The 27,971-nt window shown below is 41.8% G+C and overlaps 3 protein-coding genes across 4 annotated transcripts in view; 1 reads left to right on the forward strand and 2 right to left on the reverse strand.

The window, feature by feature from the left end:
• Positions 1-4,798, reverse strand: part of ap3b1a (adaptor related protein complex 3 subunit beta 1a) — a 67,605-nt gene extending 62,807 nt beyond the window's left edge. Inside the window, exon 1 of the mRNA XM_072372489.1 lies at positions 4,496-4,798. Within this exon, the coding sequence (XP_072228590.1) occupies positions 4,496-4,623 (128 nt within the window). The 5' untranslated portion in view covers positions 4,624-4,798. The remainder of the gene's footprint in view (positions 1-4,495) is intronic.
• Positions 4,799-7,199: 2,401 nt separating this feature from the next.
• Positions 7,200-20,942, forward strand: LOC140277107 (secretory carrier-associated membrane protein 1-like). Its single transcript, XM_072372009.1, has 10 exons — positions 7,200-7,427; positions 10,281-10,358; positions 11,733-11,840; positions 13,306-13,414; positions 13,783-13,911; positions 15,731-15,890; positions 15,981-16,082; positions 17,885-18,002; positions 18,085-18,300; positions 18,340-20,942. Exons 1-9 carry the CDS (start codon positions 7,371-7,373, stop codon positions 18,232-18,234), a joined length of 1,011 nt encoding a protein of 336 aa, XP_072228110.1. The 5' UTR covers positions 7,200-7,370; the 3' UTR covers positions 18,235-18,300; positions 18,340-20,942.
• Positions 20,943-23,024: 2,082 nt separating this feature from the next.
• lhfpl2a (LHFPL tetraspan subfamily member 2a) overlaps positions 23,025-27,971 on the reverse strand; it is a 44,268-nt gene continuing 39,321 nt past the window's right edge. For both annotated transcript variants that reach the window (XM_072372189.1, XM_072372190.1), the window contains one exon: positions 23,025-24,231. In XM_072372189.1, the coding sequence (XP_072228290.1) occupies positions 23,975-24,231 (257 nt within the window). In that variant the 3' untranslated portion in view covers positions 23,025-23,974. The remainder of the gene's footprint in view (positions 24,232-27,971) is intronic.

The raw sequence follows: 27,971 nt of genomic DNA on the forward strand, positions 1-27,971 counted from the left end.
GGGTGTGTAGAAGCCAGCAGGAGGACTGTGAAAGCAGCGACTCTCTCAGACGTTTTCGTGCGAAAGTGCCTTTAAACGGCTCATTAAATTAAGGTTCAGTTTTCTGATTTGTTGCTTTGTTTGTGGAACTGACCCCAGTCTCTCAGTTTAATCACCACCGTCGTTGTGTTGCATTCAATGGAAACAAAAAAATCAATTGGATTGGTGCAAGAAGTCCGATTTCAAAGTCAAAGATTGTGCCATTCTGAGATACGAGTTCCCACTTCTGAGGAACATTTCAGTCAGCTTTACTCTGCAAGATTTTAAATACTCCAGCAGCAAAGGAGTCACCAAGCATGCTTTTATTCACAGCTGACGAAGACAATGAAGCCCACCTTCTGAAAACTGAACAACTCGAACAACTAATTCAATTAAGTGCTCAAATGGAAGTTTAAGTTTATCATTTCTACCAGCAGCAGCATCAAAAATAATTCATGTTTTTACATCCATCCATTTTCTTCTGATTTTCTGAGGTCGGCTCAGAAAGGCAGCCGGTTCAGGAGGGAAACCCGCCCAGAGGGGATATACAATCCCTCCAGCGTGTTCCTCCTCCCAGCTGGACGAGCCCAAAAAGCCTCCAAAGTGAGGCGACCAGGGGGCATCCTAACCAGGAGAACCCCCTCAGCAGCGGCTCCACTCCGAGCTCAGCCACTCTCGGAAGGAAACTTATTTCAGCCACGGGCGACCTCATACTATCGGTCACTGCCCAGATCGTGGGATCAAGGAGCAAAAAGAAAGGCCAGTAAACCGAAAGCTCAGCGCCCTCATTACTGCTGACGAAGCCCCGATCCGTCTGTCCATCTCTCACGCCAGCTCACCATCACTCTTGATACTTCAGCTCCGTCCCTGGAGGCAGAGACTCCCCCCTGATCTGGAGGAAGCACTCCCCCCTTTAGAACCATTCAGGTTTTCTCTTCCTCATTAAACTGAACACGCCAACTCAAAAACTAAACAAGAAATAAGTGCAACATCTGGTTGGCTGATTATGAGCTTTCCAAATCCTTTTTCCAATCACATCCAAGACTGATTATAAAATAAAATACCCATGGCAGTTTCCTAATTAATATTCAGCACAAATAGCTCGTGTGTAGCCGTCTTTTTTAACGCCATGTTTCATTACGTGTGGAAAAACACGCTCGTTAATTAAGCTTCTCGGTGTTTCAGGTGTGCGTTTCCTTGTTATTTCAGTTCTTTTTTTTTTTGTGGTTTTTCTTTCTCCACTTTCCAGCTTAGAATAAGAGAATAATCCGATTTTAAAGATGCAAAACTGATACATCTCACAGAAACTGCATTTTGCAGCCGTATTTGTACTGTAGTGTCAGCTGTAATTACACAGTAGAGTGTTGAGATTAGTGCCTCCGTGCGGCAGTGAGCCTCGTCATCAAGCACAGTTTGCTGGAACAGACTGCCAACAAAGGCAGCAGGAGGTGGATTAATAAGGCCTGTAAACGGGGTCGCTTTTATTCCGCCAGATCAAAATCCTGTTCTTAAACTTTTTCGTGCATAACAGGCCATCAGCCATCTGCAGCCATAAAAAAAGAGCCAGAGGTGACAGGGAGCTGAATTTACACGTGCTTGAGTTATAAATAACACATAAGATCAACTAATGGGCTGTTTTTATTCGTCCCGAATCACTGCTCAGTTCCCGTGATCCAACTTATAACTGCGAGAGGTATTCTGACAGCAGAATAACTCAATGAGCCTCGGTTAACCCGGTTAACTCTGTGTGATGGGCCTGTTTCTGGGGATGAGACAGGCGTCTGCAGCCACACATTCCTCCAGTGAATGGAGGGATTCAGTCACACTTCTTTCTAAACTGAATCAAAGAGCTTAAAGTTTAAATCAACGCGCCTTATTAAAATATAAATAAAAACCTCATGTTAGGGGTGTTTTTGCACAATCAGCCATTCAATCTCACCACCGGATCCAGTTATCTCTGTCCTCATGATTAACTTTGTCCACTAAGATTTAATCATTTCCTTTGACTTCAGGGACTGAAAGTTCAGTAGTTTTTCATAAATAAACACACGCATATGGAGAGGTTATCGTGCAGCGTTTGAAGTAGAATGACAAAAATGTAAAATGTAACTGGATTCACATCTTAAACAGATTATGTGAGATAAGATCTGACAACACGACAGAAAAAACATAGTTAACGTGAGTGAATACAGAAATGGGCTTTTTCATGGATAGTGATGATGCAAACAGGAAGTTTTTACAATATTACCACCATGAATGGGGGAAAAAAAAGAGGTTTGGATGACTTATCGCTACTGCAATATCCATAAGTCACTTAAATGACCCTTTTTGACTGTTGTCTGCATGAAGAATGCCTTATTTAAAGGAACCTATGAACAATATGTCAACCAAACACACTAAAAATGACAATAAGGTTGAAAAATATGTGACGCGACTCAAATAAACTTCATTCAAAAAATTCATACAACCAAACTACGCGGCCACAGAGAAACATGGTTCCAGATAATAAATTAGTCACATGCTTCCATGCTTCACTGAGGCTTAAAACTGAGCTGAGACAGACTCGAGAGCTCTTCAGAACTGCACAACACAACAGCAGCAGCATCGCTGCTCCTCTCGAACGCAGCAGACACTCAGAAAAAAAAGTTTAAGATAAAGAAACAAAATCCCTTCACTACCAATGAAGCTGGGTTTTTCCTAACGACACAATGAGACACAGATGATCCTACCAGCACAGAATGTATTTGAACGACAGGCTTGAGCATTGTGAATTATTTCAGACAGAGCCGTCATTCATGCCCATGAATTTTCTTCGTGGTCTCTCAGCGTGGCCTAAACGTAGTCAAACATATGACCTGGCCTCCTCCAACTGCTCACATGCGAAAGCGTCACGGTTCTATCTTGGAGCAGTATGCAACGTTAACGCTTTGGCGAATGAAAACCTTCAAAATAACTCCCATCAGAAGTTTGAAAGCAGGAGACAGCTTACTGGAAAGAATGCTTATAAAACGAAAGACTCGAGAATCAGTCTGCAAGATTGAGCTGAAACACTGAGCAGCTCAGGTTGGACAAATATCGCAGTTTGTCTGCACCCGCAGGTCTTTCTCTGTGTGTAGAACTTTAAACCACAGCAGCTAATATGCATAAATATTGATAAATTAGCAAATAACTTGGTAGCAAAGCAAAGGAGGATTTAACTGGGGATTTGCTGCCCTCTGGTGGCAGCTTTCTGAACTGAGACTCAAAACAAACAACAACAACTGGCTTTCTGGTTTGAAACACAGAAAGGATGATTTAATACAACTTGACATGGCATTTTGGAAGATATTAGTGATGATTGTATAATGTAATGTTTTTCCAGTCGGGAACCTTTTATCGACATTCCTTTATTTATGTGTGAGTGTCACCGTGACACTTGCAAGGCTACAAGCTTGTCAGCATGATCCAATTACACCAACCTGGCTGGAGCTGTTTGGAGAAGATACGCAGCAGCAGGTGAAGCAGTTATTGCTCCACCGCAGAGATGCTACAGTAAAATCTTAGTGAAGCTTTGCAGCCATCAGTCCAATCTGCCTGCATGCTGAACACACTAGACAATCTATTTCATACACAATTAAACAAAGTGATGAGCACTGAACAGGCACAAGACAACAGCAGACACACAAAGCTACCTCAGAAAGAAGCAAAAAAGGACAGTGGAGATACAAACAGCCCACATATAAAAAAAAATTAGCTTAAATGGTTGCAAAATAGAGATAAACAAAAATAAGAAGAACATTTCAAAGGAGGCCCAAAAAGACACTAGAAAGATATGTAAACTGACCACAAGACCAAAAATGATCATAGAAGAATACAAAAAGGGGACACAAAAAGATAACAGAACAACTACAGAAGCACAAACAGACGAGCAGAAGTAAATCAACCAAATGAAGAAGAAAAGTGCACAAAAACTACTACAAAGAGTCACAAATCATCTGCATAAAGAGACAGATGGACCCTCTGAGAATGAAAATGACCACAACGGGACTCAAAAGCCAAAAACAGATGCTAAATAACCGCAGAGATGACAGAAGTCGACACTGCAACATGTGAAAAAACCCTGAACAAGTTGTTCAACGACCACAAACGACATTAGTGTCACTTATTGCTGTTGTGACTTATTGATGTTGAGTCTCAGCATGGGGCCCTTTGAAGTTGGAGGGATCAGGGAGCCTTTGCATGACTTTACTCAGGGGCCCGTGTTCGTTCAAAGGCGGCCCTGTCCTTCAACTGTGGCTTTATCACAGCTACCAGAACGAAGCAGCAGATTAACACGTATCTAATGATAACTCTGACTGCGAGTGGCTCCGGAACATTCGTCATCACCGCCTGCTGTGCTGATGCCGGCCTCTTTTTAGGTCAGAAATACAGGCCAGAACTTCAGCATAACTACACCAATTCTACACAAACGAACAGGAAACGTCCAGAGTTCGCTTACTTTTTAAAGTCGGCGCTGAAAAGCCCAAAGGCTGCTCCGGAGCTAGAGGAGGTCGGGGTGGTCTCCTGCCCCGCTTCCACCGCAGCCTCCGCTCCTCCTTGGTCGTTGTACAGGGCTGCCGTCGACATGACTCCGCTTCTAAGCAACAAAACGTATCCTGCTTCTCTTCGGAGCTACAAACTATTCATAAAGGCGTCGATATTTCAGTGCGAAAGTTTCTGCAGAGCTAAACTTCTCACCGATTTCACACAACTTTTTTTTACACGCAGAAGCGGAAGTGTGAGTTGGACAAGTTGGAGTCACATGACTGGGCTTCAGCTGCAGACACCGCGTAGATCTAGAACAACCAGACAAGAGCTGCTGGAGGAATTCTTTTATCATGGAAAAACAAGACATTTCAACAGGGAGCAAAGCCAGTGGGAAAGAAGTTCAGACATTTATATGTTAACGGGGGGCAAAAAAATGAAAATTCTGATTGAACGTCAAGAAAAAGAGTCCAAAATATGAAATGAAAAGTCAAGATAATGAGATGAAATGTTTGGATTTTGATCTCAGCAAAAAATGGCAGTGCAGCAAAAGGAGAGAAAAAACTAATAAGACTGAAAGGACATAAGACGGGTGACATTATTACATTCAGAAAACATCCACTTTGACAAAAGTCCAAATGTTCGATAATTATGCACAATTTTGAGAACAAACTCAACTCAAAAGTAACAGTTATGTCAAAAATGTGAACAAAAGAGTCCAAATTTCCACCAACTAATTCAAGATGAGATGTGATTACAAAAAAAAGGTTTTCACAAATTCATTCTAAAGTTATGAGGTCAGTAAGAGGGCAGTGGGATTGTGTTGAGAATAAAAGTCGTGACATAACATTAAAAGTCTTGAGAGCCAATCGAGGTATGTAATGGTGGTATTTCTTTTCTTATTTTCCCATTTCGGAGGATTTTGAGTTGCACTCTTTGGTCAGATGGACAATCACATAAAATCTCCAAATGCAGCAACTTCCTGAGGGTTTGTATGAAGTTGTGAGTGTGTTTTTGTGTTTTTAACTGCCTTGACCCGCTCATTAAATGCAGTTTGAATTCAGCAGTTTCTCACCTCAAACACCACTGACGTTGCTTTGCTTTCAGTGGCAACTGGAACCTAAAGTCAATTAAACTGCTGGAAGGATTCACATTTCCTTTTATTCTCAAAGCAGAAAATTGTACCATTCTGAGTTGTGTATGAGGAACGTTTAATTTAGAATTAGTCTGCAGTCAATTTACCCAAAGAGACCAAGCCCTTTCTGGGCCGAATAACACTGAACCGGCTGCCTTTCTGGACACTGATAATATAGAACAAGACACGGACTAAACAAACGATCTATCGTTCAACATTTCAGTTAGAAATACAGAAGCCTTATTTGTAAATTAAATACAAAGCTGTAGTGATAAATGATGGTGAAACTGATGGTGAAACTGATGTCATGTTTAGAAATTTTAGATCTATGTCCGAAAGCCCGAGCCTCTCTGTTGCCAGGGCAATAACGGCACCTCTCAGAGGGAAGAAAGTGAACAAAAATTGTCGTGCAAGTCGTGCAAGATTTCATCGCTGATATCTCAGCATTGGGACACAAAACTGTACAAGACAAGTGAATTAAAAAAGCCTAACAGTTAAGCACATGTATAAAGAAATTGGGAACACTTAACATAAAAACATAATCGAAAGAGTGGGAAAAGAATAAGATGTTCTTGATTTAACTAAACATGGTGATTGTGCTCTGTATTGCCTCAAAAGAGGAAAAAGAAGATGGATCAATATCTTGTTGGGTTCTGTTGATTAGAGATTATCAAATATCTTGTGATAGGCGAACTGGCAAGATTAACATTACCAAACAATCTATTTTTGAGTTGCTAGAGTTGCTTTTGCAATATATTTGTAGAAAAACTAAGTAAAGTTTATTTTACTAATCAAGCATGTAAATCAGTATATACACAGCCATGTACTTAAGTGTATGACGTATACTTTTAGTTGTTCCACTTTAGCACACAAAAGTAGAATTCTTACACTTAGCACAAAACTAGTTGTTTCAAAGGAATAAACTTTCAAAGTTAAAGTTAACTAATAATTATCACACTTTAAGTTTACAAAGGATTACCCAGAGTGCTTTGTATACTCTCAAGTATACAAAAATATATAGCACATTTATTCTTCACCAGAAAAGATAGCATGAAGAGAGATGTTTAAATAAAATATACATTTGTTGCACATTTCAACAAATAGGTCAGTTTATTTTTTTCAGTTTTCAGTTCATTTATTTAAATGCTTTCACTGCCTTCCCCATTCTGGACAGAGCAGCTGAGTTATTTGTGCACTCAGGTAATGAAATTTTATAAGCATAAATCAACCTTTTTAACACAAGAAAATAAAATTGTTAAACTAGAATTAGTTTATGGACTTAATTTGTTGTGTCTAACAGGTTAGGTGTCTAACAGCAGTAACTACTGTTTCTTTAACATGAATGTGTTCTGAAAGTGGTTGTTCTTGAAGCCTAACGACACAGTAATGTTTACATTATTTGATAAAAGTGTAAAAAAAAAGTTTGACACAATTAGGCTAATTGTTTTAGTTTAGTTTTTTTTTAAACGTAGCGTTTGACGTCTTTTTACTTCCGCCTGACGTCAGATTACGTGACACATATCCGTTGCTGGTGACCAATCCTCCTTCAGGATAGTATTTCTGGAAACAGAGAACGCTCGGCTTCACCTCTAACCGTGTCATCTCCTGCGTTTTCCTCAAAACAAGTCGGATTTTTCTAAAATCTAACCTTGGTTCTGATCATTAGCTCTGGGACACATTTAACGGACTCGACGTAAGTCGTCGTCTTTGAAGAATGTCTGATTTCGATAGCAACCCGTTCGCGGACCCGGAGTTAAACAGCCCATTTCAGGTAACGTTAGCTTGCTAGGTTAGCCACCGCAGTTTTATTTCTAAATATAAACAGTTTGGCGACACGAAGTCAGAAAAGTCTGACCTTAAATGGGCTTTTTAAACTGCTGTGATGAGTTATCTTTAATTTAGCAGCTGTCAGCACGTTTTAAGCCACTTGTTGGTTTGGGTTGCTGTGTCACTTAATGTTGGCACACCGCAGACTGCAGTAGACTGGGTTGCTTGTGCTTTCAGTCCTGTTTCTTCTGTTTGTTTGAAAGTAGGGATGCTTTTTAGGTGCAGTTGACGTGCTGTATTAGCTCGCTAGAGTTCAAACATAAAGTCATGGTTTTTAATGAATTTTGATTAATCGTTTGAGTGCTGCGCAGGAAGTTGCTCTCAGAACAGAAGTGAACATCCTGTGGTTTCTGGTGTTGTTCTGCATTATGTCCTCTCTTTGCAGTTTGACTGTAGACAGTCTTGTGTTTACAGTGCCTTGTCACGGTGAAAGCATGCATCTGATCATATGTCTTTGGCTCATTGCTGTCTCATCCTATCAGGTGTTGAAAACATGCACACCAAGTTAGCATCTAGTAAGCATTCTCAAGCAAAAACATTACAAAAACACCCTGTTTCCAGCTACTTTAATCCATCATGACCTAGTTTTGTGGAAAATGTCAAACGGTCTACTAAAACCTATTTTCAAGCCGTTGGAGAAACTAAAAATGAAATTAAAAACGAATAAATAGGTTTAACTTCCTGTTTTTATTGTACCGTAAATTACTAACTTACAGTCATCTTTATGAATATTTTCGAAAATGCTCGTAATCTGTGTCTTAAAAACGTTAATTTGACATTTTTGCTCTGAAAAGTTAAAGGTAACATGTCTGTAATATAACACACCTTTTTGCTGTAATCATTTGACTGCAGCACACCAAAGCTAACATTAAGATACAAGACCAACATTTTCATGTTTTTTAGACCTTTATTGGTGCTGCAGCTAATATAATCTTTACCGATCTGGAGCTTATTTTCTCAGTCAAGTATTTAGTTTGTTTTAAAAGAGAGTATGGAAAGAACAGTGTTCAATAAGTAAACAGTTTTCCGTCAGTCATGACGTAAAAGAGGCCCACGCAAGCAAATAATCGGCACCTTCTGCTTTCAAAGTGACTGAAACTATTGAAACGGCACTGAAATTAATTATTAATTATCCGTGGATGGTTCAGTTGAGCAGTGAAAGAGGAAAAGTGGCATTTTTAGTCGATGAATAATTAAAATACAAGATCAGGGCTCTTCTGCTTGAGTGCATGACCTCAAAAGATTTCAGAACTTAAAAAGAAAAACCCTGTGTGAAGGGGAGGGTGCTGGTGGCACAGTTTGACCACAGAGACGCGGGAGAACTGAATCATTCATGCCGTTCATTAGCATACTGACACGAGTAGCGGACCCCGCTGTCCTGCCACTTTCCCATCCTTTGCTGGCTCACGCTGCTTTGCCTGAAAATAGATGGAGTTTTTGTTCCCCTCTCTGAGCTATCGTAAATACTTCATGAAATCATATGGTGACACCATGACGACATGTGGTGGGAAGATCCCCTCTGGCTCCTTTCCTGCTAAAATTCATCACTCCCAGTCATGCAGCAGATCGCTCTGTCTGTTTTGCCCTATTTCTCTGGATGTGGGCTAATTAGGAAAGGAAACGGGAGTACGTATGAGTTAATGGGAACATAAAGACACCGCATTAAAGCTTGCTTTGCTGAAGTCTTGCATAAAATGCCACCACATTGAGTTTGTGCACCTGCTTCTGCACAACACGCCCCGTTTTCTGCATTTTAATCGGCATCGTAGGGAATTTCACTTGGTTGTGTGTTGATGAAAAATCCCTAACCATGAAATGAATCATCACACAGGCAGTCATGCAACAGGTGGAGCTGGCGTGGTGCTCTTTTGATTTCTAGGTCAAAAACTTGGGTGGATCCGCATGCGTATGTTGAGCTGTGCGCTGGGGCCGTATTAAAATTTAAACAAAACACAGCCTGAAATATTTATTACCCTGGTCTGGTGACAAAGTTGTGTGTCTGCGCGCGTGTGGCGGCAGAAGAGATGCTCGCAGACATTTAAGAGTCAGAGAGACTGAGAGGACCGCGCCGAGCCTGGAAAAGGATATCGCTTCAGGAATACGCCGAGTGGGTGATTGAGCAGCAATTTGAATGAAACTAGTGCGTGGCTGAAGAAAGCTGATGGTAAGCTTATTGTAAAAAGAAACGATGCTGAACGGAAAGACGTTACGCATGCAAGTAGAAGGGGGAAATGTAAAGGTTGACTTCATTAAGTTTGTTGTAGTTGTATATGAATGCAAGCTTGAGCTGGACTTCGGTGTCCACCTTCCTTCCGGAGCTCTGAAACCTTCCGGTTTGGGTACCGCGGCGCTCCCTCTGCCTCTGTGTTCACTGTTGTTTGATTTTGGTTAAAAGGAAAAGGGGGTTTGCAGCAAACAAGAAAAATACAGAGTGCTTCTTTTTATTTCTGCCTTGAGCTTCCAAAAGCTTTCACCCCCCGCTCTGATACTCATGGACTTGACTATTTATAGCTGCCATCTTGTGAAAATTATTGGAATCATCCCTTCGTTGCCAGTATTGAATTATAGGCCCGCTGCTTTGAATAAAGAGAGCTGTTTAGACTTCATCTGGCAGAATAATGAAGGGTTTTTATACTATCATGAGCCATTTTAATCCTAACGTCTTACTTCCTACCGCTGTCCCTTGGTTGAAATACAAATTCATGACATGTAAAGACCGGCGTTCTCATTCTGAATGTATTGCTTTACAGTATTAAGCCTTCCTTGTGCAAACCCCCTTTTTCTTTTTTCCTTTCAGGATCCATCAGTGACACAAGCGAGACAGACGGCTCCTGCGGGGCTAGAGGAGTACAATCCATTCACAGATGCCAAATCAGTGAGTTCCCGTTGTCCTGTGGTCGAGAGCTTATACATTAAATAGAGTTGTACCTTTTTTTTTCTTCAAAGCCATCCCTATGTTTCTAAAAAGAAAGAGTAAACGCATGTCAGATGAGTGAGATAATAAGGTAAAAAATCCCTCTGTGGCGCTTATGAATGAATCCCAGTCCTAATTAGTCTTTTATCATCAGAGGCGACACATTCAAATCTAACATTTAAACACACGGCAAACTAGACCATTAAAGACAAACGGGAGAGGACAGACGTTAGAGATGCGTGTAGATGTCGACACTTTGATGGTATCTCTGGGTAAAGATGATGAAATATTGCTACAGGCTCAAATAGGAGCACTGCAAGATGGTCGATGTCGCATTTAGCTGAAATTGTATCGGGGAGAACCTCGTTCTCGTCCTGGCACGGTTTGCTGTTTTTGCTGATTTATGCCAAGTTTACTTGCTTTGAAAAGCACTATATTGATAAAATATTGACTTGATAATTGTGTGATTAGTTTGAAGGAGATGGAACATTTCTTTATTTCTGTCAATATCACGCATTCGATCCCAGTTAAAATCACTAAGAGGGAAAATAGATGAACATTTATTTACTCGCTGTGGTGTTCTGTCAGAGGCCAAAAGCTATGAAAGTTATAGTTTTATTTAGCTTTAGCTTTTTTGATTAAGTTTATTTCAATCTGTAATAGATAGATAGATAGATGGATAGATAGATAGATAGACTTAGTCATTTAACAACAAAATTATGTGCATCCTTGACCGTGTAAGTTTAAAAAAAAAAAAGAGAACTATGAAAATAAATAAATGACTCCATTTGAAAAAATCTGTTTCCCTAATAAGTCCAATACAGGAAAGGCTTCACGTTCTCTTCACTCAAGTGGAAAAATACGAGCAGATGGTCAAACTCAGCCAAACCGAGTTGGAAAAATACTCACATATTGAACATCTGCAAAAACACGGCTTCGTGAAGCCTTGGAATATCTGTTGTTTACACACTTTTTGTAATAGTCTGTAGTTCTGCCAACTAAAGGTTTAAACCATCAGAGAGGATTGTTTTTTTTTTCTTAAAATTGTCAAATGTTCAATGGGTGACACAGAGTAGTTAAAACTCAAATTTAGGTTATTATTCTGTTACAGAGAGGTTATATAGGCTTTTATCCACAGCTGGCTTTTTCAGTTTCATACGTCGGGTTGTTTTCAAACGAGGTTGATCACATTTCCTTTTTATTTCTGCATCTTTTAGTCTGTCCCATTGTGCTGGAACATTTTTTTTATATTCATCTCACAGATTTTCCATGTTCTGTTCAGTAGTATTAGTATTAGGCCAGTAATGCTCATTCTTTGTCATTCTTCCTTTGTAGGCAGCTGCGGGTATGGCGCCCAGAACTCCAGGCCCCTCGGTTGGCACGCAACCCGCCATCATGAAGCCCACAGAGGAGCCTCCTGCCTACACACAGCCTCAGACGCAGGTATAACTGAGCACAGCTGGAGCTTACAGAGCCACAAACAGCAGCTTTTTCATAATACAATAACCAAGCAACCAGCTGATCCCACAGAAAAACTAAAAATCAGACGGTGACAACAGCAGCAGCGTAACAAAAGCATGTTTAATGACCCAAAACAGCTTCCAACTTTCTGTTTTAAAGAAATAAAAACGCTTAAGTTCAGAGATTGAAGTCTCGTTATTACAGACGGAATGCATAAAGAAAGAAGCTCGGCTTCAACAACAGAGACTTTAACAGTGTACCCGATGTATTAACAGAAGATCTGGTTTCACAATGACTCTGTAGGCAGAAAAGCAGCTCCGCTGGAGGCCGTTGTTGGCTTTGATTGGGCGTTTAAGCCGAGGCTGACGCAGTCAGATTATATCTCCTTCGTTGGAGGAAATGACTTGTGATGGTGCATCTTATTTGTAAAGACAGCCTCCGGAGGTTTGGACTACAAACAGAGATAACAGCTACCACCACAGTGATTTTCATCTTTGTAATTCTTTGTGTGGGCTCAGATGAAATGGCTGTTTTATGTGTCATTTAACGCTTGTTATGTTTTATTCTTAAGAAGAGCTGTTTATATGAATGGAGAGGTGTGAAAACTCTGCTTCTGAGATTAATGCAAGAGAGGACTGAGTGCGTTCAAATCTGCCTGCGGTTTATACCGTGACAGCTGCAATAAAGCTCCTTATTTATTGCAGCTGCAATAAGAAGTGCATTTAACCCTGACATAAACATGTGGAAATCGTGTTAGTCAGTGTCCTAATCAAAGCAAATGGACCTTTTGGGCAGAGGGATGCAAGAATTGGGCAGAAGAGACTGTTCTTTGAGCTGAGAGTCGACATCACAGGCTGTTAATTCAACACTAAGTTTGGGTCAGAAGAATTTCTTTTGAATTCAGATTAAAAGCTGCGGTGGTTCAGATATTTAACTGATTTAGAATCTAAATGTGGGTCATTGACAGACTGTAAAGATGACGCTGGAATTTTGGAAATCGGTTAGTTGAAAATCCAACATTTCCTCAGTGACGGTCACATGCTCTCCGCTTCCTTAAAATGTCAGACATCAACTTTGAATACTTCTGCCTGACTTCATGTACATGTTTCAGTCTGATTCTGCTGTCTGGGAGGTCATCAGGAGAGGAATTACTGATATGATGGAGATGATTTCATCAGAAACTCGGCTTCAGAGCAGGTTGTGTGTGCAGGTGAAAAAAGAGCCACCTTCATGACACTGAAGGCTCTGACTTCACAGTAAAACCTTCTGGGAGGTTCCTCTGCTGTATGATGGATCACCACACCCATCATGATCATGCAGAAATACGCATTTATTCAAGCTTTAGAAAGGGAACACTTTTGTTAGCTGAGATGAATTGGTCGCTCCAGCAGTCTTAGTGCTTCTACATCCCAGTTGACGTCTGTTTTTTGGGTTGTTTTGCATGCAGGAGCCGTCGCGGGCAGCTGCTGAGCTGCTGAGGAGACAGGAGGAGCTGGAAAGGAAGGCTGCAGAGCTGGACCGCCGCGAGCGAGAGATGCAGTCGCTCAGTGCTTCAGGTCAGAAAGAGAAGCGCGGCAACAGAGCGGTGATCCCCGTCAGTGCACCGCTTTTTAAGCTTTTTATCCTCACACACCGTCACAGCCAAGCATTCTGACCTGAATTTAAAGCCAAGGTTTGACCCTCGACAACTCTTAAAAACCTGTTTATCCCCGATACCGGGCCAGTATGCTAAGACCCAACTGTCGGGTACAACATGGGATTCTGTGTAAGCTCTTTATCAGGCACACATAAACCAAACAGGAAGTCGGAAGGCATCTGCAAGCACTGCTACAACCTGTTGGGCGTAAATTACACCGCTTGCCGTCTGCCTGATTTGGCATGCTGTTTTCTACAATATTTCTGTATGTTTTTCACTGTTTTCCAGGTAGGAAAAACAACTGGCCTCCCCTCCCAGAGAAGTTCCCCATGGGTCCGTGTTTCTACCACGACATCACCGTGGATATTCCTGTCGAGTTTCAGAAGACGGTCAAATTCATGTACTACCTCTGGATGTGTGAGTAACCGTAAGACTCGCTGGTGAGAATAACAGCACAGAAGAAGTGAACCACAAGTACTTGAAGAGAAAAAGAAAAAACATTTTCATCAAATAGAAAGATTTAGAAAATATTCATGAATTGCAGCTGTTCAGTTAATCCACGAAACGCTTCCAGCAAGTCAGCAGATCCTTAGAAGCCTTAACATGTTCATTTATCCATAAAAGTCCATAAATCCATCGCGTATCAAAGTAAACGATGTGATGTCTTTCTTGACTAAGTGCCGTTCCATTTTTAGCCCAGAACGCTGCAACAGAAGACACCTGGACGTCTTTTCCATCTGAAAGGATATTTTCCAGGTTTGAACTCGTCCTCAGGAGTTATTTGAGCCCGGAGGTGGATTTGTTTAGCAGCCAGACAGAAAACATCCACACAACATCCCAAAGTCCACTAAAACATGTCGAAAATCCCAGCTAATGATAAAAAAAAAAAAACAATTAAAGTGCTCTGGTTCCACCAATCAGGACGTATATATAATAAAAGCTCGGCTAATAACATCAAATATGATCTTCAGTTAAAAACAGAATAAAACCAGATTATCAACTGAATAAAGTAGCTTAAAAATAAAAACAGGTTAACGGCGTCTTGTGGCATCGTTTGTTGGATAAATGTGGAGACTCTTATAGATTGTAGGTATCGTTGCTCCGATAGTGGAAAATATATATTATATGAATGTAAAGCAACAAACTGATGGTGTTTCTTTAGTCTTTTGAATCCAGAACAAAAGAAAGCGTGTGACTTGCTTGGTGTGACTCTTTGCTCTGTGACGGTCGTAATCTGATTGAGTTGCTGAGAACCAGGGCCAAACCGTGCTTTTTTTTTTTTTCTTTTTTTAAATCACCGGCTTAGCTTAAGAATTGATCTCTGTGGTTCCGTGTCTTTGGAGTAAACTCTTACAGGTCGGCATGTTCGGATGAAATGAATCCATCTGCTTTCTGATGACGTTTTGTAGGAAATGATGAAAAGATGTCGTTCAAAGTTTGATTGGATCCAACGAGATAAGAGATTGTGGAAAAAGACAACCGTGAGCTCAGTTTGATGTAATAAAAAGACGTTTTCGTCAATTTTTCAGAGGCACAAAACAGTTTTTTTTATAATAGAAGCTGCTGTTTTTCCTCCCTTTGCTTCCTTCGCAGCTTGTTCATTATGGTGTTTTAGAAGAAGTACAGTTTGTGCCTGTGTGAAAGGCCTCAAGTGGAATCAGTGGCACATGACAAACACGTGGTGCAGTCATGTGGCCTGATGAAGGGACTTGGTCAGATGATTGCAGAGAGGTTGCTTCAGATGCAGACTTCAGAGAAAAGTGGTAGTTCAGCTTCAGACTTCTGTCTGATAAAAAAAACTTTACATTGAACAAACTGGACGACAGAAGACTGTTGAGCCGACATCGGCACAAATATCTCCCCACCACCCATTCAGCTGCGGTCTGCCAGCCCGATGCTATATTCCACACTGTGATGTAAAACCCGAGGCAGACAGACTGCCGGTTTGAACGGTACCTTTAACTCTGCAGTGACTATCAGGACCCCAAGAACAAATGGTGATAATGAATAATTCACAGTCTTATGCTCCCAGTCCTGCGCCGTGTTACGTGTTGAAATATTAAGCGCTTCCTCCACTTCCTGCGTGGACTTGACTTGGCAGGACACTGGACACTGCAGCCATAACGCAGCCTACTTTCCGAGCCTCGGCATGTACAGCTGCACATTAATTCCGCCGCCGTGTCCCACTTGCAGTGAAGGCTCCGCCCCGAAAGTTACCGCTCAGTTTCCCTTTCAGTTCACTCCGGGACGCTGCTGGCCAACATGATCGGCTGCCTGGCCTGGTTCTGCGTGGATGCATCTCACGGAGTGGACTTTGGCTTGTCCATCCTCTGGTTCCTGCTCTTCACGCCGTGTTCTTTCGTCTGTTGGTACAGACCGCTTTATGGAGCGTTCAGGTAAACCACACCGAAGCAGAAGCACATCACTCAGCTTTGCAGCCCCCTGCGTTATTCACATCCCGCTGTTTTTAATTTATCTTTCTGCAGGAGTGACAGCTCCTTCAGATTCTTCATTTTCTTCTTCGTGTACATCTGCCAGTTTGGCATCTACGTGATCCAGTGCATTGGAATCTCCGGTTGGGGCGCGAGGTGAGACCAAAGAGGGGGAATCACACAGAAATGTGCAGCTCAGTCATGTTGTGTCTTTGGTGCCACTGGGTTCTTAAATATAGTTGATATAATGTGATTTAAAAAAAACATGCATGTATGAGAAGTTGCGTCAGATTTGACCGTGAAGGCAGCAACTCAAAACAATCACAAACCTTTAGAGCATTTTAGATGCATGCCGACATGATGTCAGGTGCGATAGGATAGTATGTGATGGTCTGAAACCTTAAAGAAGTGTGCAAAGGGATGCTAAGGGATGCTAAGTGATGCTAAGGGATGCTAAGTGGACAGCACACGCAGTCACATGAAAAAGAAAACGCACCTTCTTTCAGTTCTAATGTTTTATGTGCAGGATAGTTTGATGAAGAGGAACACATGACATATTACGCTGTGTCATTGTTTATGGAACAAAAACAGACAAAATACAGAAGCAGTGTGTGAACTAAGTGAACCCCCTGATCCAACAGCTTGTAGAAGCACCTTAAGCAGCAGTAAGTTGAAGTAATGGTTTTCTGTGTGATGTCATCAGCCTCTTACATGGTTGTGGAGGAACTTTGTGCCATTCTTCTTTCCAGCGTTGCTTCAGCTCATTGAGGTTTGCAGCATTGGTTTCTGCTCAGCTCTCTTAAGGTCCCACCACAGCATTTCAGTCAGCTTGAGGTCTGGACTTTGACTGGACCACAGCAACACCTTGATTCTTTTCTTTTTCAGACATTCTGTTGTAGATTTTCTGCTGTGTTTGGGATCTTTGTCCTGTTGATGAGCCAGTTTCAGCCAAGCTTTAGCTGTGGGACAGGTGGCCTCACATTTGACTCTAGAATACTTTGGTATCCAGAGGAGTTCATGGTGGACTCAATGACTGGAAGGTGCCCAGGTCCTGTGGCTGCAGAACCAGCCCAGATCATCAGCCCTCCTCCACCGTGCTTGACAGCTGGTATGAGGTGTTTGTGCTGATATGCTGTGTTTGGTTTCCTCCAAACGAGCTGCTGTGCATTATGAGCAAACATCTCCACTTTGGTCTGGTCTGTCCAAAGGACATTGTTCCAGAAGTCTTGTGGTTTGTTCAGATGTAACTTTACAAACCTAATCTGTGCTGCCATGTTCTTTTTAGAGAGAAGAGGCTTTCTCCTGCAACCCTTCCAAACAAGCCATCCTTGTTCAGTCTTTCTCTAATTGTGCTGCCATGAACTTTAACCTTTAACATGCTAACTGAGGCCTGTAGAGTCTGAGATGTAGCTCTTTGGGTTTCTTTGAGCATTGCATTGGGCTGAAGATTGACAAATGTTTTGAATGTTTTCCACTTGAATGCCCTTTGATGGACTCCAAATAGTTGGCCTTATAAATAAATGGCCTTATAACCATCTATAATAACCTGACTAGGATTGTGATTTCCTGGTCTTTAGACCTTGTGATGATGACCAGGTGATCTTTTAATGTCCTGATAAATAAAACGGATTTGAAAGAGGATGCACTTTCTTTTTCACCGTGTTTCCTACAATGTATTGTGGTGCTGACGCACTAAAGAAGATTGATTGGTGGCTCAGTTGTAAAATCAATATCTCTTTTAAAGTTTCAGACACTAGTTTGTTCTTTTTTTTTTTTTTTTGCAAATTCCCCCCAAACAGGACTAAATAGCCCATTAGCAGGGAGACTATTTTTACCTGCAGTATTTATACTGCAGGGATGTGTTTTGGGCAACAATAAACTCAGAGGGATGAGATGGGAGTGTGATTTGTAGGAAACCAGTTAATTGTTGGCTTGTAACGATTCTGTCCTTGTTTCAGCGGGTGGATCTCCGCTTTGATTGCCCTGAACAAAAGCATCCCAGTGGGCATTATGATGATCCTCATTGCAGCTCTCTTTACCTCGCTGGCTGTGCTGTCCCTCATCATGTTCAAAAAGGTAGAGACGCAAAATACCTAAAAGCTATTTCAGTTGCAATCTGTTACAGCCCTAATGTGACCCTTTGTCCTCCTCACCTCAGGTCCATGGGATGTACCGTACCACCGGCGCCAGCTTTGAGAAGGCCCAGCAGGAGTTTGCCACGGGTGTCATGTCCAACAAGACCGTCCAGACGGCTGCTGCTAACGCCGCTACCAGAGCTGCACAAGAAAGCTTCAAGGAGCCGAACTGATGAACCCAGAGAGCTTGTTCCTCTGTTCGTCCTCCTTTCCCCTCTTCCCCTCCCTTCCCCTGATATCTCTCTCTCTCCCCCCCCCCCCCCCCCCCTGTTGAACACATGGACAGTCCCCCAACCCTCTGACTATGCTGAGGTGGTTTATGAGAGGGCGCAACAGTTGACCTATCAGTCAACTCTATAAGATGACGACAGCTGGCCGGGTCTGACAGCATTTTTCACTCTGGGACTCCTCATTTACGCTGCACTCGAATCTACCAACCAGCGTGCTCAACTTTCTCTCTGTTGGTTTGTGTGTGTGTGTGTGTGGCCAGGGTAATGAATGTTTGTGTGCCTTTTTAAACGTCGTTGCCGTCTCGAGGCCCAGCTTTCCTATGTCGACAGATTCTTATGCAGCTCCCCCCCGGGCATTTCTCTTCGTAAACCATTTCTGGCTTCTTTAGATTTGTCAGCTTTCTCGGTTCATGCATGTGTTCCCTGCATCCCTGCATCCCTTTATCCGTGAGTGCTTAACTTAACACTGCTGCCCCCTGGTGGAGTGAGTTTTTACTGCTGAAGTTGAATGCTGTGCATTCCCGTTCACTGCCTTGCTTCCTTCCTTCTGTTAGTTTGGTTCTTTTTTTTTTTTCCCCCAGAGGCTGATTAAACAAAGTGTGCAAGTCTTAACTTTCTTAAAGCGATGCTTCACCCGATATCTGACGTGTTCGTCTGTCAAATGCTCACGAGTGCCGACTGTAAGTCTGAGTCTGTTATTCCACCAAAGTCAGACAAAAAGTATTTCATTTTTAAGGTGATTCAAAAAAAAAAAAAAAAAAAGACAGAAAACTTTCATAAAAGAAGTTTGTATCATGAAGCGTTTGGGATCTGAGTCTGGCGGCAGCTTGGCCCTGCAGAAAGACATGTTGCTCAGTTGTTCGACAGCTTTGTTTCACCCTGAATTAGCTCAACAGCTGTTGGATAATCTGCACATGATAAACCCTTTTTTTTTTTTCACTGGTGTCCCCATTCCATCATTTTGCTTGAATGTCTGTACTGCTGTGGGATGTAATCTCACACAGATTTATAGAAAGAACTTTTATCAACATCAGCTTTAATTTCATGGCATCTTCAGGCATTAAGTTAAAAAACCTGCAAGACTTGTTTATTAGTTGCTTCGACATACCTCTGGAGTCTGTTACACTTCCAGAAAACTCAACAGGAGGTGGAGTCTTTCACCACATTTTGGTAGCAGAGTGAACACGACTAGATGAATCTGCATCTTATTTCCCATTGTAAAAAAAACTCAACTTAAGCTTCTCACTGTTGCTATTTTTCAAGCAGTGTTTGACGCTCAGAAAAATCCCGATTTTGAGTGAAGTATCACTTTTCCTTTTATTCTGTACCAAGCTGCATATCCATCATGAAATCCCAGCCAGCTGCTCTTTGAGTCTCCTCTCTGGGGTCTTTGTCTGCACACTATATGTGCAAATGGACGGACGTGCACGACAACGGCCTCACGCCTTCCTGCTCAGTAGCACAGACGCTCATCGTGTTTTTGAACAAACATCAGCCGAGTAGTTTTTCCTCCAAAAGCCATGAATAAGGGGCACGAGCAGTAAGAGAGCCACTTTCCTGTAGGTACAGCTGCATGTTTAAACGGAGGAAAGTGTACGTCTTCTCCAGCTTTTTACCGTTGGAGGTTTACCTCAGCTTTACTCAGGATGCGCTTCACTTGCATGACCAGGTTCGAGATGATGCAGGATTGTTAGAAATGTGAAACGGACTGGCCCCTGCTTTTAAACACACCTGCTGTAAATCCATATACCGCAGCAAAGGCTGACTGCAGAAGAAGGCAAAAAAAAAAAAACGGCCAGTAATGATTTAATCTTAATAATGTAATAGTTTTGATAAAAGTAGGTTGATTATCACTGAATTCCAGCAAAACCATAATCGGGTCTAATCTTATTTTCCTAATTGAAACGATAATCTGATCATAATCCAAAATCTCCAGTATATTTCATCGTGTAAATGTCTTTGAATGTGTATTTTTCTACATACTATATGAGCTGCAAAGCACTTTCCAGTGTATGAATGTGCCCGATCGCTGATTCTGTTGAGTCCAATGTTAAAGCCAGTTAAGCCTTTGTATTTGTGTTATTTAAGTGTGAAAATAGAGGAAATTGGGCCTTTAAGTCTTAAGGAGCAGGACAGTGTGGGAACCCTGTGGACTTTCTTCTTGCAACATGCCTTGCTTTACTTTCTAACTCTCTGATTCCGCCTCAGTCCCACTAAATTTGGACCTGCACGTGTGTGTCTGCCTTGCACATTTCTATCAGATAAAAGATGTTGCTTTTGAAAAGAATCAGGCTGAATGGCACCTGCAGATTTTGGCTGTTATTTGTGACTTGGTTAAAAGTGGGTAAGGTGTTTAAAACTGTGACGTTCTGCAGATGGACTGTGGCTTTAGGCTTTGTTTAGTAATCATCATGGTAAACGGTAGAAACACACTGAAAATTAAACTCCGTAATCGCGTCCGATGACTGCATTTTAAGGAAACATTTGAGGAAAAAAAGTTTGTAAATTATGTATGATTTCCAGATGGTTTGCTGTTGGGTGTCATTTTAAGATGCACCTGGTTTCACCTTCATTTTGCATATTAAGTAGTTTGAGTTTTGTATATTTATTGTGTTTATTGTCAACACTGAATAAAATTCTTCTGTATGTTTTTCATGGCTTCTCTCTCTTTAAAGTCGCGCTTTCGGTGCTCTGCTACTTTGTAAGAGAAAATGCTGTGTGTGGAAGTGGACTTGCACCATCAGCTAAAAACCAGACGAGGTCAGTAGTTCTCAAAGAATTATGAGATTCAAAGAAAGAGTTCACTTGAGTGTAATCGAGTTCAGAATGTCTGATGGCAGTGGTACAATTACTACCCAAGGATCTTCCTCACTGTGTGAAATCATTGTGTTTTCTTTATTATTGGAGTTGTTTTGCACCACATGGCCACCATACGTTTGGGCTAAATCTCATTCTATCTGATCAGCAGGCACTCACCCTATCAAACGTGTTTATTAACAAAATGAGCCATCCACTTAGGATCCACATCATTTATTAATTTAGCAGACAAGGAGCAATATTTGTCAGACGTTTGGTGACATGTTTGTAGCTACCTGATGCATTTAAATCCTATAATATACCTGTTAAAGTTGATTTTAGATCACCAAGCTTGTTTTTTTTTTGGCCACTAAATGCCAGGCAGTTAGCTGCTAAATGCTAGCTAAACTTTTGTCTACTGTTCCTTGGGTTTCTGGTCTGCAGTGGGTTTAGTGGGGCTAATTTAGCTTAAAACACCCACTTGTGTCAGTAACTGTTAAAAACCAAAATAGTAAAGCTGTGGTAAAACCAAAACGACAAGCTGAAAGCTGCTAAAGTACTCCATTAAAGCTGAGGGAAGTAACCAAAGTTGGGCAATAACTTTTGAGGGTTTGTCCCTGAGAGTGATGCCCTTCACATGTAACATCCAGGAATTTAATCAGTTATTGATAGAAAAACAGATTAATAAAGTTTGTTACAGGTCTTATATAACAAACTTAAACACACTGTATGTGTAGGATTCAAAAGTGGCATTAATCCAGGCTTCAAGTTTTAGATTTTAGTCTTATTTCTAAACGATGTGTAAATTGTTTCCTACAATGAGTTGCTGTTATCACCCTGAAATAAAACACGATTTTTTTCCCCTTTGAGGTGCAAGAGGAAACGTGTCTCAGAGGCTCTGTCTCTTTTCATTCTGGTCCTCTCCGACTTGAGAAACCAAAAGCCTCTGGCAGTGAACTGGGCCTGAATTTCTGCTGTGCTCTTCAGATTGCACGATTTGTCATGTGCTTAATCTGGAAGTCATCAAGCTCCGTGTTTGGTTTGAGCTCAGTTTGTGGTGGAGGAAGGGAGCCACAGGGTTGTGCCAGCAGCTTCTCTGCAGTCCACATGGAGGGAGGAACATCTGCGCCGGGACTCGATTTATACATGCGATCACTCACAGAAAAATACACTCAGGTGGGGTGCAAGTACTAGCAACTGGTCTCTGGGTGGAAAATGCTCCAAACAACAAAAATGTAGCAACACCCCAAGTCCTGCACGCAAAATCCCACGTACTGTAGAAGTATCAGTTCTATCGTGCACATCAGCAGATTGTCAGCAGCAACACATGAAACACACAAAGTCGTTTGTGATGTTGCTTCGTGAGAAAGAACTACTTTTGTTTACTCTGTACTTTGTAAGTTTACTTCAGTAGCTTCCAAGCCAAGGGTTGGGAGCTTTCAATGGGTCACATGATCAAAGTGAAAGAAATGGAACAATCTGATGGGAAAAAGTCAACAAAAGGGAAGAAAAATCAGCTGAGCTACATGAAAGCTATAATTTCTAGAATGTTACCCTATTTTATTTTATTTTACATTATCTCAGATATATCTGAGCTTTTATGGGTTTTACTTAAATCTTAATTTGTACAATAAACTTTGGGATTAGTTGGTAAATATTTTTGGACTAAATAGCACAATATTCTCCTATGTTGCATAGTGAAATGGAAACACTTCAGCTCCTTAATGTTGCACTTTTGTAAGAGTGCTTACACTGAATATGAGGCACACAGAGTTCAGTTCTGCATCAGTGGAAAAACTGATCACCCGCTGGCTGGAAAACGTAGCCACCCCCTCCTTCAGGGCCAAACCGAGGTCTCAGCACCGAGCTGACTCCTCCACTTGCTGCATCTCTTCCCTCCTCCTTCACGCAGGATAAAAACTCACACAAACCTCATCAGTTTTCCCTTCTCTTTATTTGTTTGGCAGAAACAAATCAGAATAGATAGCACACTATCTATAACTCAGCACAAGCTCCCTGAAACCAGACGGTACTAACGACAGCAATACTTCATTTATTCATGTGTCCTCATTGTTCAGTCCATGTCTTTGTGCACAGATTACAGGATGACTGCTGAAGGAGGACCCGACACTTCACAAGGCCATAGGTTAGGACTGAGTTTGCTTCATGTTAACATTTGATAAAAATTCACCACAGAGCTTCCTTTGCTTGTCCTCATGCAGTCCATGTGAAGAATCCTTTCCATCGATACATTTCAAGGGTCTAAAAACACATTAATCATTGAAATAGTACATTCTTTAAGCTCTAAAAGGACACTCACTCTGAGCTAAAGACCGCTTATTCTGACTGAGTAGTGGTTCCCTTGTTGAGTTAATACTCACATGTGGCAAAAAGGTAAAAGATCCAGGTTTGCTGGTTGTGTTTTGGTGGCAAAAACACCAGTGTTTTCTTCTTCTTCTTCTTTTTTTTTTTTCCCCAACCAAGATTGGCAAGAGTGACATCATCAGCCCAGCCTGGATCAAGCTGACCATCATTCTGCAATCATAACTATGTACAAAATACATATAATCACATTTATTTACAGAGCATGTGGGGACAGTGTTGGCGCCCACATGCTGAACATGAATACAATAACAGACAGCACCTCTAGTGTCAGAAAAACAAAGACAACACACTGAGAAAAAACTTGGCACTTGTAGATTTCTCCCACATACACACAAGACGGAGACAAAATGAAAGTCAGTTTTAGTGGTAAACGATGCAGCAGCCTCCATTTCAAAGGCCAACTTCATGAGAAACAACAGAAGAGCAGGGGTTGAGCTTAATGAGCACGCCTCTGCCTCTGCCTCACCCCCCCCACACACAACAAGAAAATGGTTATCGGGGCTCAGAGGAGGCAGATCAGGCTCTTGCCCTCCTCTATCTCCTCCTGAACCTTGTCGCTGGAGGTGGCGATCTCGGCCTGAGCAGAGAAGACGGCGCAGATGAAAGTGAGCACGGTGCCCCCCATGGCAGTGTAGAAGGCCCAGCCCATGGAGCAGAGTCCGGCCCGGTACGGAGCCGCGTCTGGCCCGCAGTACAGCTGGACTTTGTCTGAACCCCAGCCAGCGGGGTACAACATCAGACCCAGGATCAGGAACAGACCTGCGAGAAGGGTAACAAGACAGATGGCATGTTAACTGTTGGGCTGGTACTGAAATACAGCATATTCAGCACCCCTTAGAGACTACTGGGGTTATTACTCCTGAATATCCATTCATCTATTTTCTATACCTGCTTATACCAATTCAGGGTCGCGGTGGGGCTGGAGCCTATCCCAGCTGTGACCAGGTGAGAGGTGGTGTACACCCTGAATAGATCACAGGTCCATCACAGAGCCACACGTCTGCATGTATGGCTGCCTTATGTGAAGATCACTTTGGAAGCTTTCAGACTGATTAACGCGATTTAGTTTAGACTTTTTGTCTGTTATAAAATAGTTATAAAGTATTATAACACTAGTATAAAAGGTCTTTTTACTGTTTCCAGTCACTTTTTCTTATTCACATTTCATTTAAATAAAAATCAAAAGCAACAATGGAAACCTGATCACTGTCAATCATAGTTGACATAGATGGTGGCTCTTAGTCACAGGAAAGTGGAGCTGCTGGTTCCAAAATCAATAAATGTAACAAAGTCGGCGAAATGCTGGTCCCTTTCAAGGTAGTTTTTCACCGCCATTTTGCATCTCACACACAGCGAAGCAGGTGTGCTTCATCTGAGCACAAAACATAAACTGCACTGCATGTCGCAAAGAAGAAAGCAGACATTTCCATGGAAACAGAAACACAATGATGATGCACAGACGCAATATCGGTTAATGTGGTTTGTGGCTCAGCAAAGTTTTGTCTCTTTGCAGTTTTTGTTCTCAATGCAGAGGAAGGGCTGAAGATATTTTCCTCATCTGGAAGCTGAAGCTGCATTGCTTTGACCTGAAGGGTCCACCATAGTGATCAAAGCAAGTAAACACTGATGGAAACTACATCTTTCAAAGCAGTTAACAAAGTTTGCTTTAAGAAAAATCCTCATTAGAGCTGAAATGGTATCTCCACGAACCAAGAATATATCCAACATGATTGATCCAATTTCTGCTTTTCTTCACAATTTTCAATGGAATATCTTTCTTTGGTTTAAACAGCTGGTCAAATGGAGGTTCAAAATGGGCATTCATCATACTGATTTATTTAAAAAGTGATCAGCAGACTAACTGATCTTGCATTCAAGATGTTTGTTAGATCTGCAGAATTTAAAAGCTCAGAAAATCTGCTCAACATATTTCCTGCCTTTCTGACTGCTAGTCTGATGGGTGTGGATATTACTCTTCTTTACTGTCGACAGTTTCCCACAGTCTACTGCTTGTTTACCCATAAACACCAACTATGATCTCGCTCCTTACTACCAGTATAATGTTTTACGTATTATTTCATTTTTACAAGCTCTCAAAGGAGGATGACTGTTGATCCCAGACACTTGTGTAAAACATGTTTTTACTGTGTTCTTTGCAGACACAGGAGCAAGTTCAGTTTAGTTGCCAATAATATAGGTCAATCATATCAACTAACATCACAACCAGTCCCCTCAGCTGTAGTTACCACAGCCAAGTAGCCAAATGTCTCATGTTATAGTGAGCCACAGCGTTTCAGACGTAACTTTGCTGGAGTCTCATGAAAATCAACAAAAAGGACAACCTGAGCCACACCGCTGAGCTAATTCTCACTTATTTAAGGCTTTCATTTTGCATAAATAAATAAAAACTTTTCACTGCCCCTGAATATGCTTCTGAACACGCTGACATGTGCATTCAACCCTATATGAAGCGGTGTTTGTACATAGGTGTGGGTTAAAGTAACGCATTCCTATCCTAACAGACAATTATTTGAGTGAAATCAAAAACATTTCCTGCAAAAGTGCCATCCTGGCACCCCCCAAAAAAGTCCCATTAAGCAGAAATGATTTCCTGATTTCCTGCCTGAAATGTGACTGAAGATAATCACAGCGAGACCCCTGAGCGTGACAGGAAAAAGCAACTCGAGCTTGAATCTTGACACACAATCCTGTCAGGGCAGAGAAGAGAACAACAGGAAAAGGTAGCTGATGGGCCGGTGGACTTTCCTGCCGGCCCCCGGCTTCCTGCGTCTCGGTGGAAGGATGGGGTCGCTTCCTGTGTTACCGTGACCCACTTCCAGCGCTCAGCCATGCTGACTTGGCTTCAGCGCCTCCACATCTTATAGATGGGAGAACAGGCTTTGTTTTTAATTCAGTGTCATGAGGTTTCCATGCTCTCCTCTGATGAGTCAGCCGGACGAGGAGCCCGCTGCCAGCCAAGGCTCAGGAGCAAACATTTACAGCAATACAATTACAGAAAACTAATGAGCCAGACAGGGAATGAGGATTTCAGATGTAATGTTCTCACCCAGCTCTTTCACTGAGTGGGCTCCGCTTCATAAAAACAAGGAGGTGAAACTCTTTTTCTCCCCTAATCTCTCTTCTTTTCTTTTCACTTCCTCTCTTTCTCCTCCCTCTTAAAGCACCCAATATCGTATTAAACAAGGAAATGAAAACTAGGTCATAAATTCTTTCCACATGTTGCTGCCGTGCCCTGACGTCCAGACCGGCTCTGGTGATGGATTGAAGGCATGGTTTTAATTCCCAACCCCACCCCTCCGAAGACCCCCTTCCACACACACACACACACACACACACACTCATTCCCAGCCCCCTTTGCTTCCTCCACCTTAAAGCTGGACCTTCTAACCTAATATCCCACCAAGCTCCACCCTCATCCAGCCTCACTACTCCCTCTGCACTGGCTCCTGTCTGCCTTAACTTCCCAACTTTCAAATCCGCACCATCAATCCATCGCTGGATAACGCCCTCCTCCCTCCTACCATACCCCTCACAGCCTCCACCCTGTAATGCCACGGCACAGCAGGTCTGCACTCTAAGCCAAGAAATCTGGCCACTTTTCTCCTTTCCAGGGAATAAATAAAAAGCAGGTCCATCACTGAAAGAAGGACACGAAGAAAATAGCAACGGAAAATACTGTCAGTCAGGAGGTGTTAGCATGACTCTTTTTACTCTGTTTTACACATGCAAACGTTTGGCCACCCAGGTCAAAATTCCTGTTACCGTTAACAGCTACAGAGCAAAAGCCAACCTGATATCAGAAAAGAATTAAGTTGAAAAGGACACATCTTGTATATATTTAGATTAAAATAACACAGAAAGCAAACGTCCCTGAAGTAAACGTTTGGGCCTCAGTATTGTTCGGTATTATTGGGCATTAGTCTTTAGTAAGACACCCTTTAGTAAGATTCATAGCTTGCACAAAGTCTTTTAGTTTTTGTTTGAGGAATTTTCACCAGTTCCATAGACAAAAAGTTTCTAAATCTGCACATGCATTGATTTTTGTTTATTTTTGTTTGCTGAAGTCTAGGGCCATGGCAAAACCTTTAGTTTGCTCCTATTGTGGTAGTCAATTGTGGATTCTGAAGAGTGTTTATGATAATCATCCTATTGTAGAAGACATCCTATTTTCATCTCCAGTTTCCAGTCAGAATTTTCTGATATACAAATGAGGCAGCAGCACAAGCCCAGATCATGGTCAATACACCCCCGTGCTCAACAGCTTGGTTGGTGTTCTTGTCATTAAATCTGCACCTTTGTACTCATGGTGCCCAAAAACTACAATTACAACTTGATCAACTTCCTTAAGCTTTGTTTCCAAATTTATCAGGCTTCATTAGATTTTTAATGATGAGTTTTGTGTTAACGATGCAGGAAAGGTTTTTTCTCCTGATGACTCTTCCCTGAAAGTCTTAAAAAGCAGAAGGTTGCACCGCAAC

The sequence above is a fragment of the Leuresthes tenuis genome, unplaced genomic scaffold (assembly GCF_036924035.1).
Source record: "Leuresthes tenuis unplaced genomic scaffold, fLeuTen1.0.hap1 SCAF_19, whole genome shotgun sequence".
Taxonomy (NCBI): domain Eukaryota; kingdom Metazoa; phylum Chordata; class Actinopteri; order Atheriniformes; family Atherinopsidae; genus Leuresthes; species Leuresthes tenuis.

Coding starts and splice junctions, on each gene's coding strand:
- LOC140277107 (XM_072372009.1), top strand. CDS start 7,371: ATGTCTGATTTCGATAGCAACCCGTTCGCGGACCCGGAGTTAAACAGC. Junction 10,359..11,732: donor CATTCACAGATGCCAAATCA/GTGAGTTCCCGT, acceptor CTTCCTTTGTAG/GCAGCTGCGGGTATGGCGCC. Junction 16,083..17,884: donor ATCTCCGGTTGGGGCGCGAG/GTGAGACCAAAG, acceptor TCCTTGTTTCAG/CGGGTGGATCTCCGCTTTGA.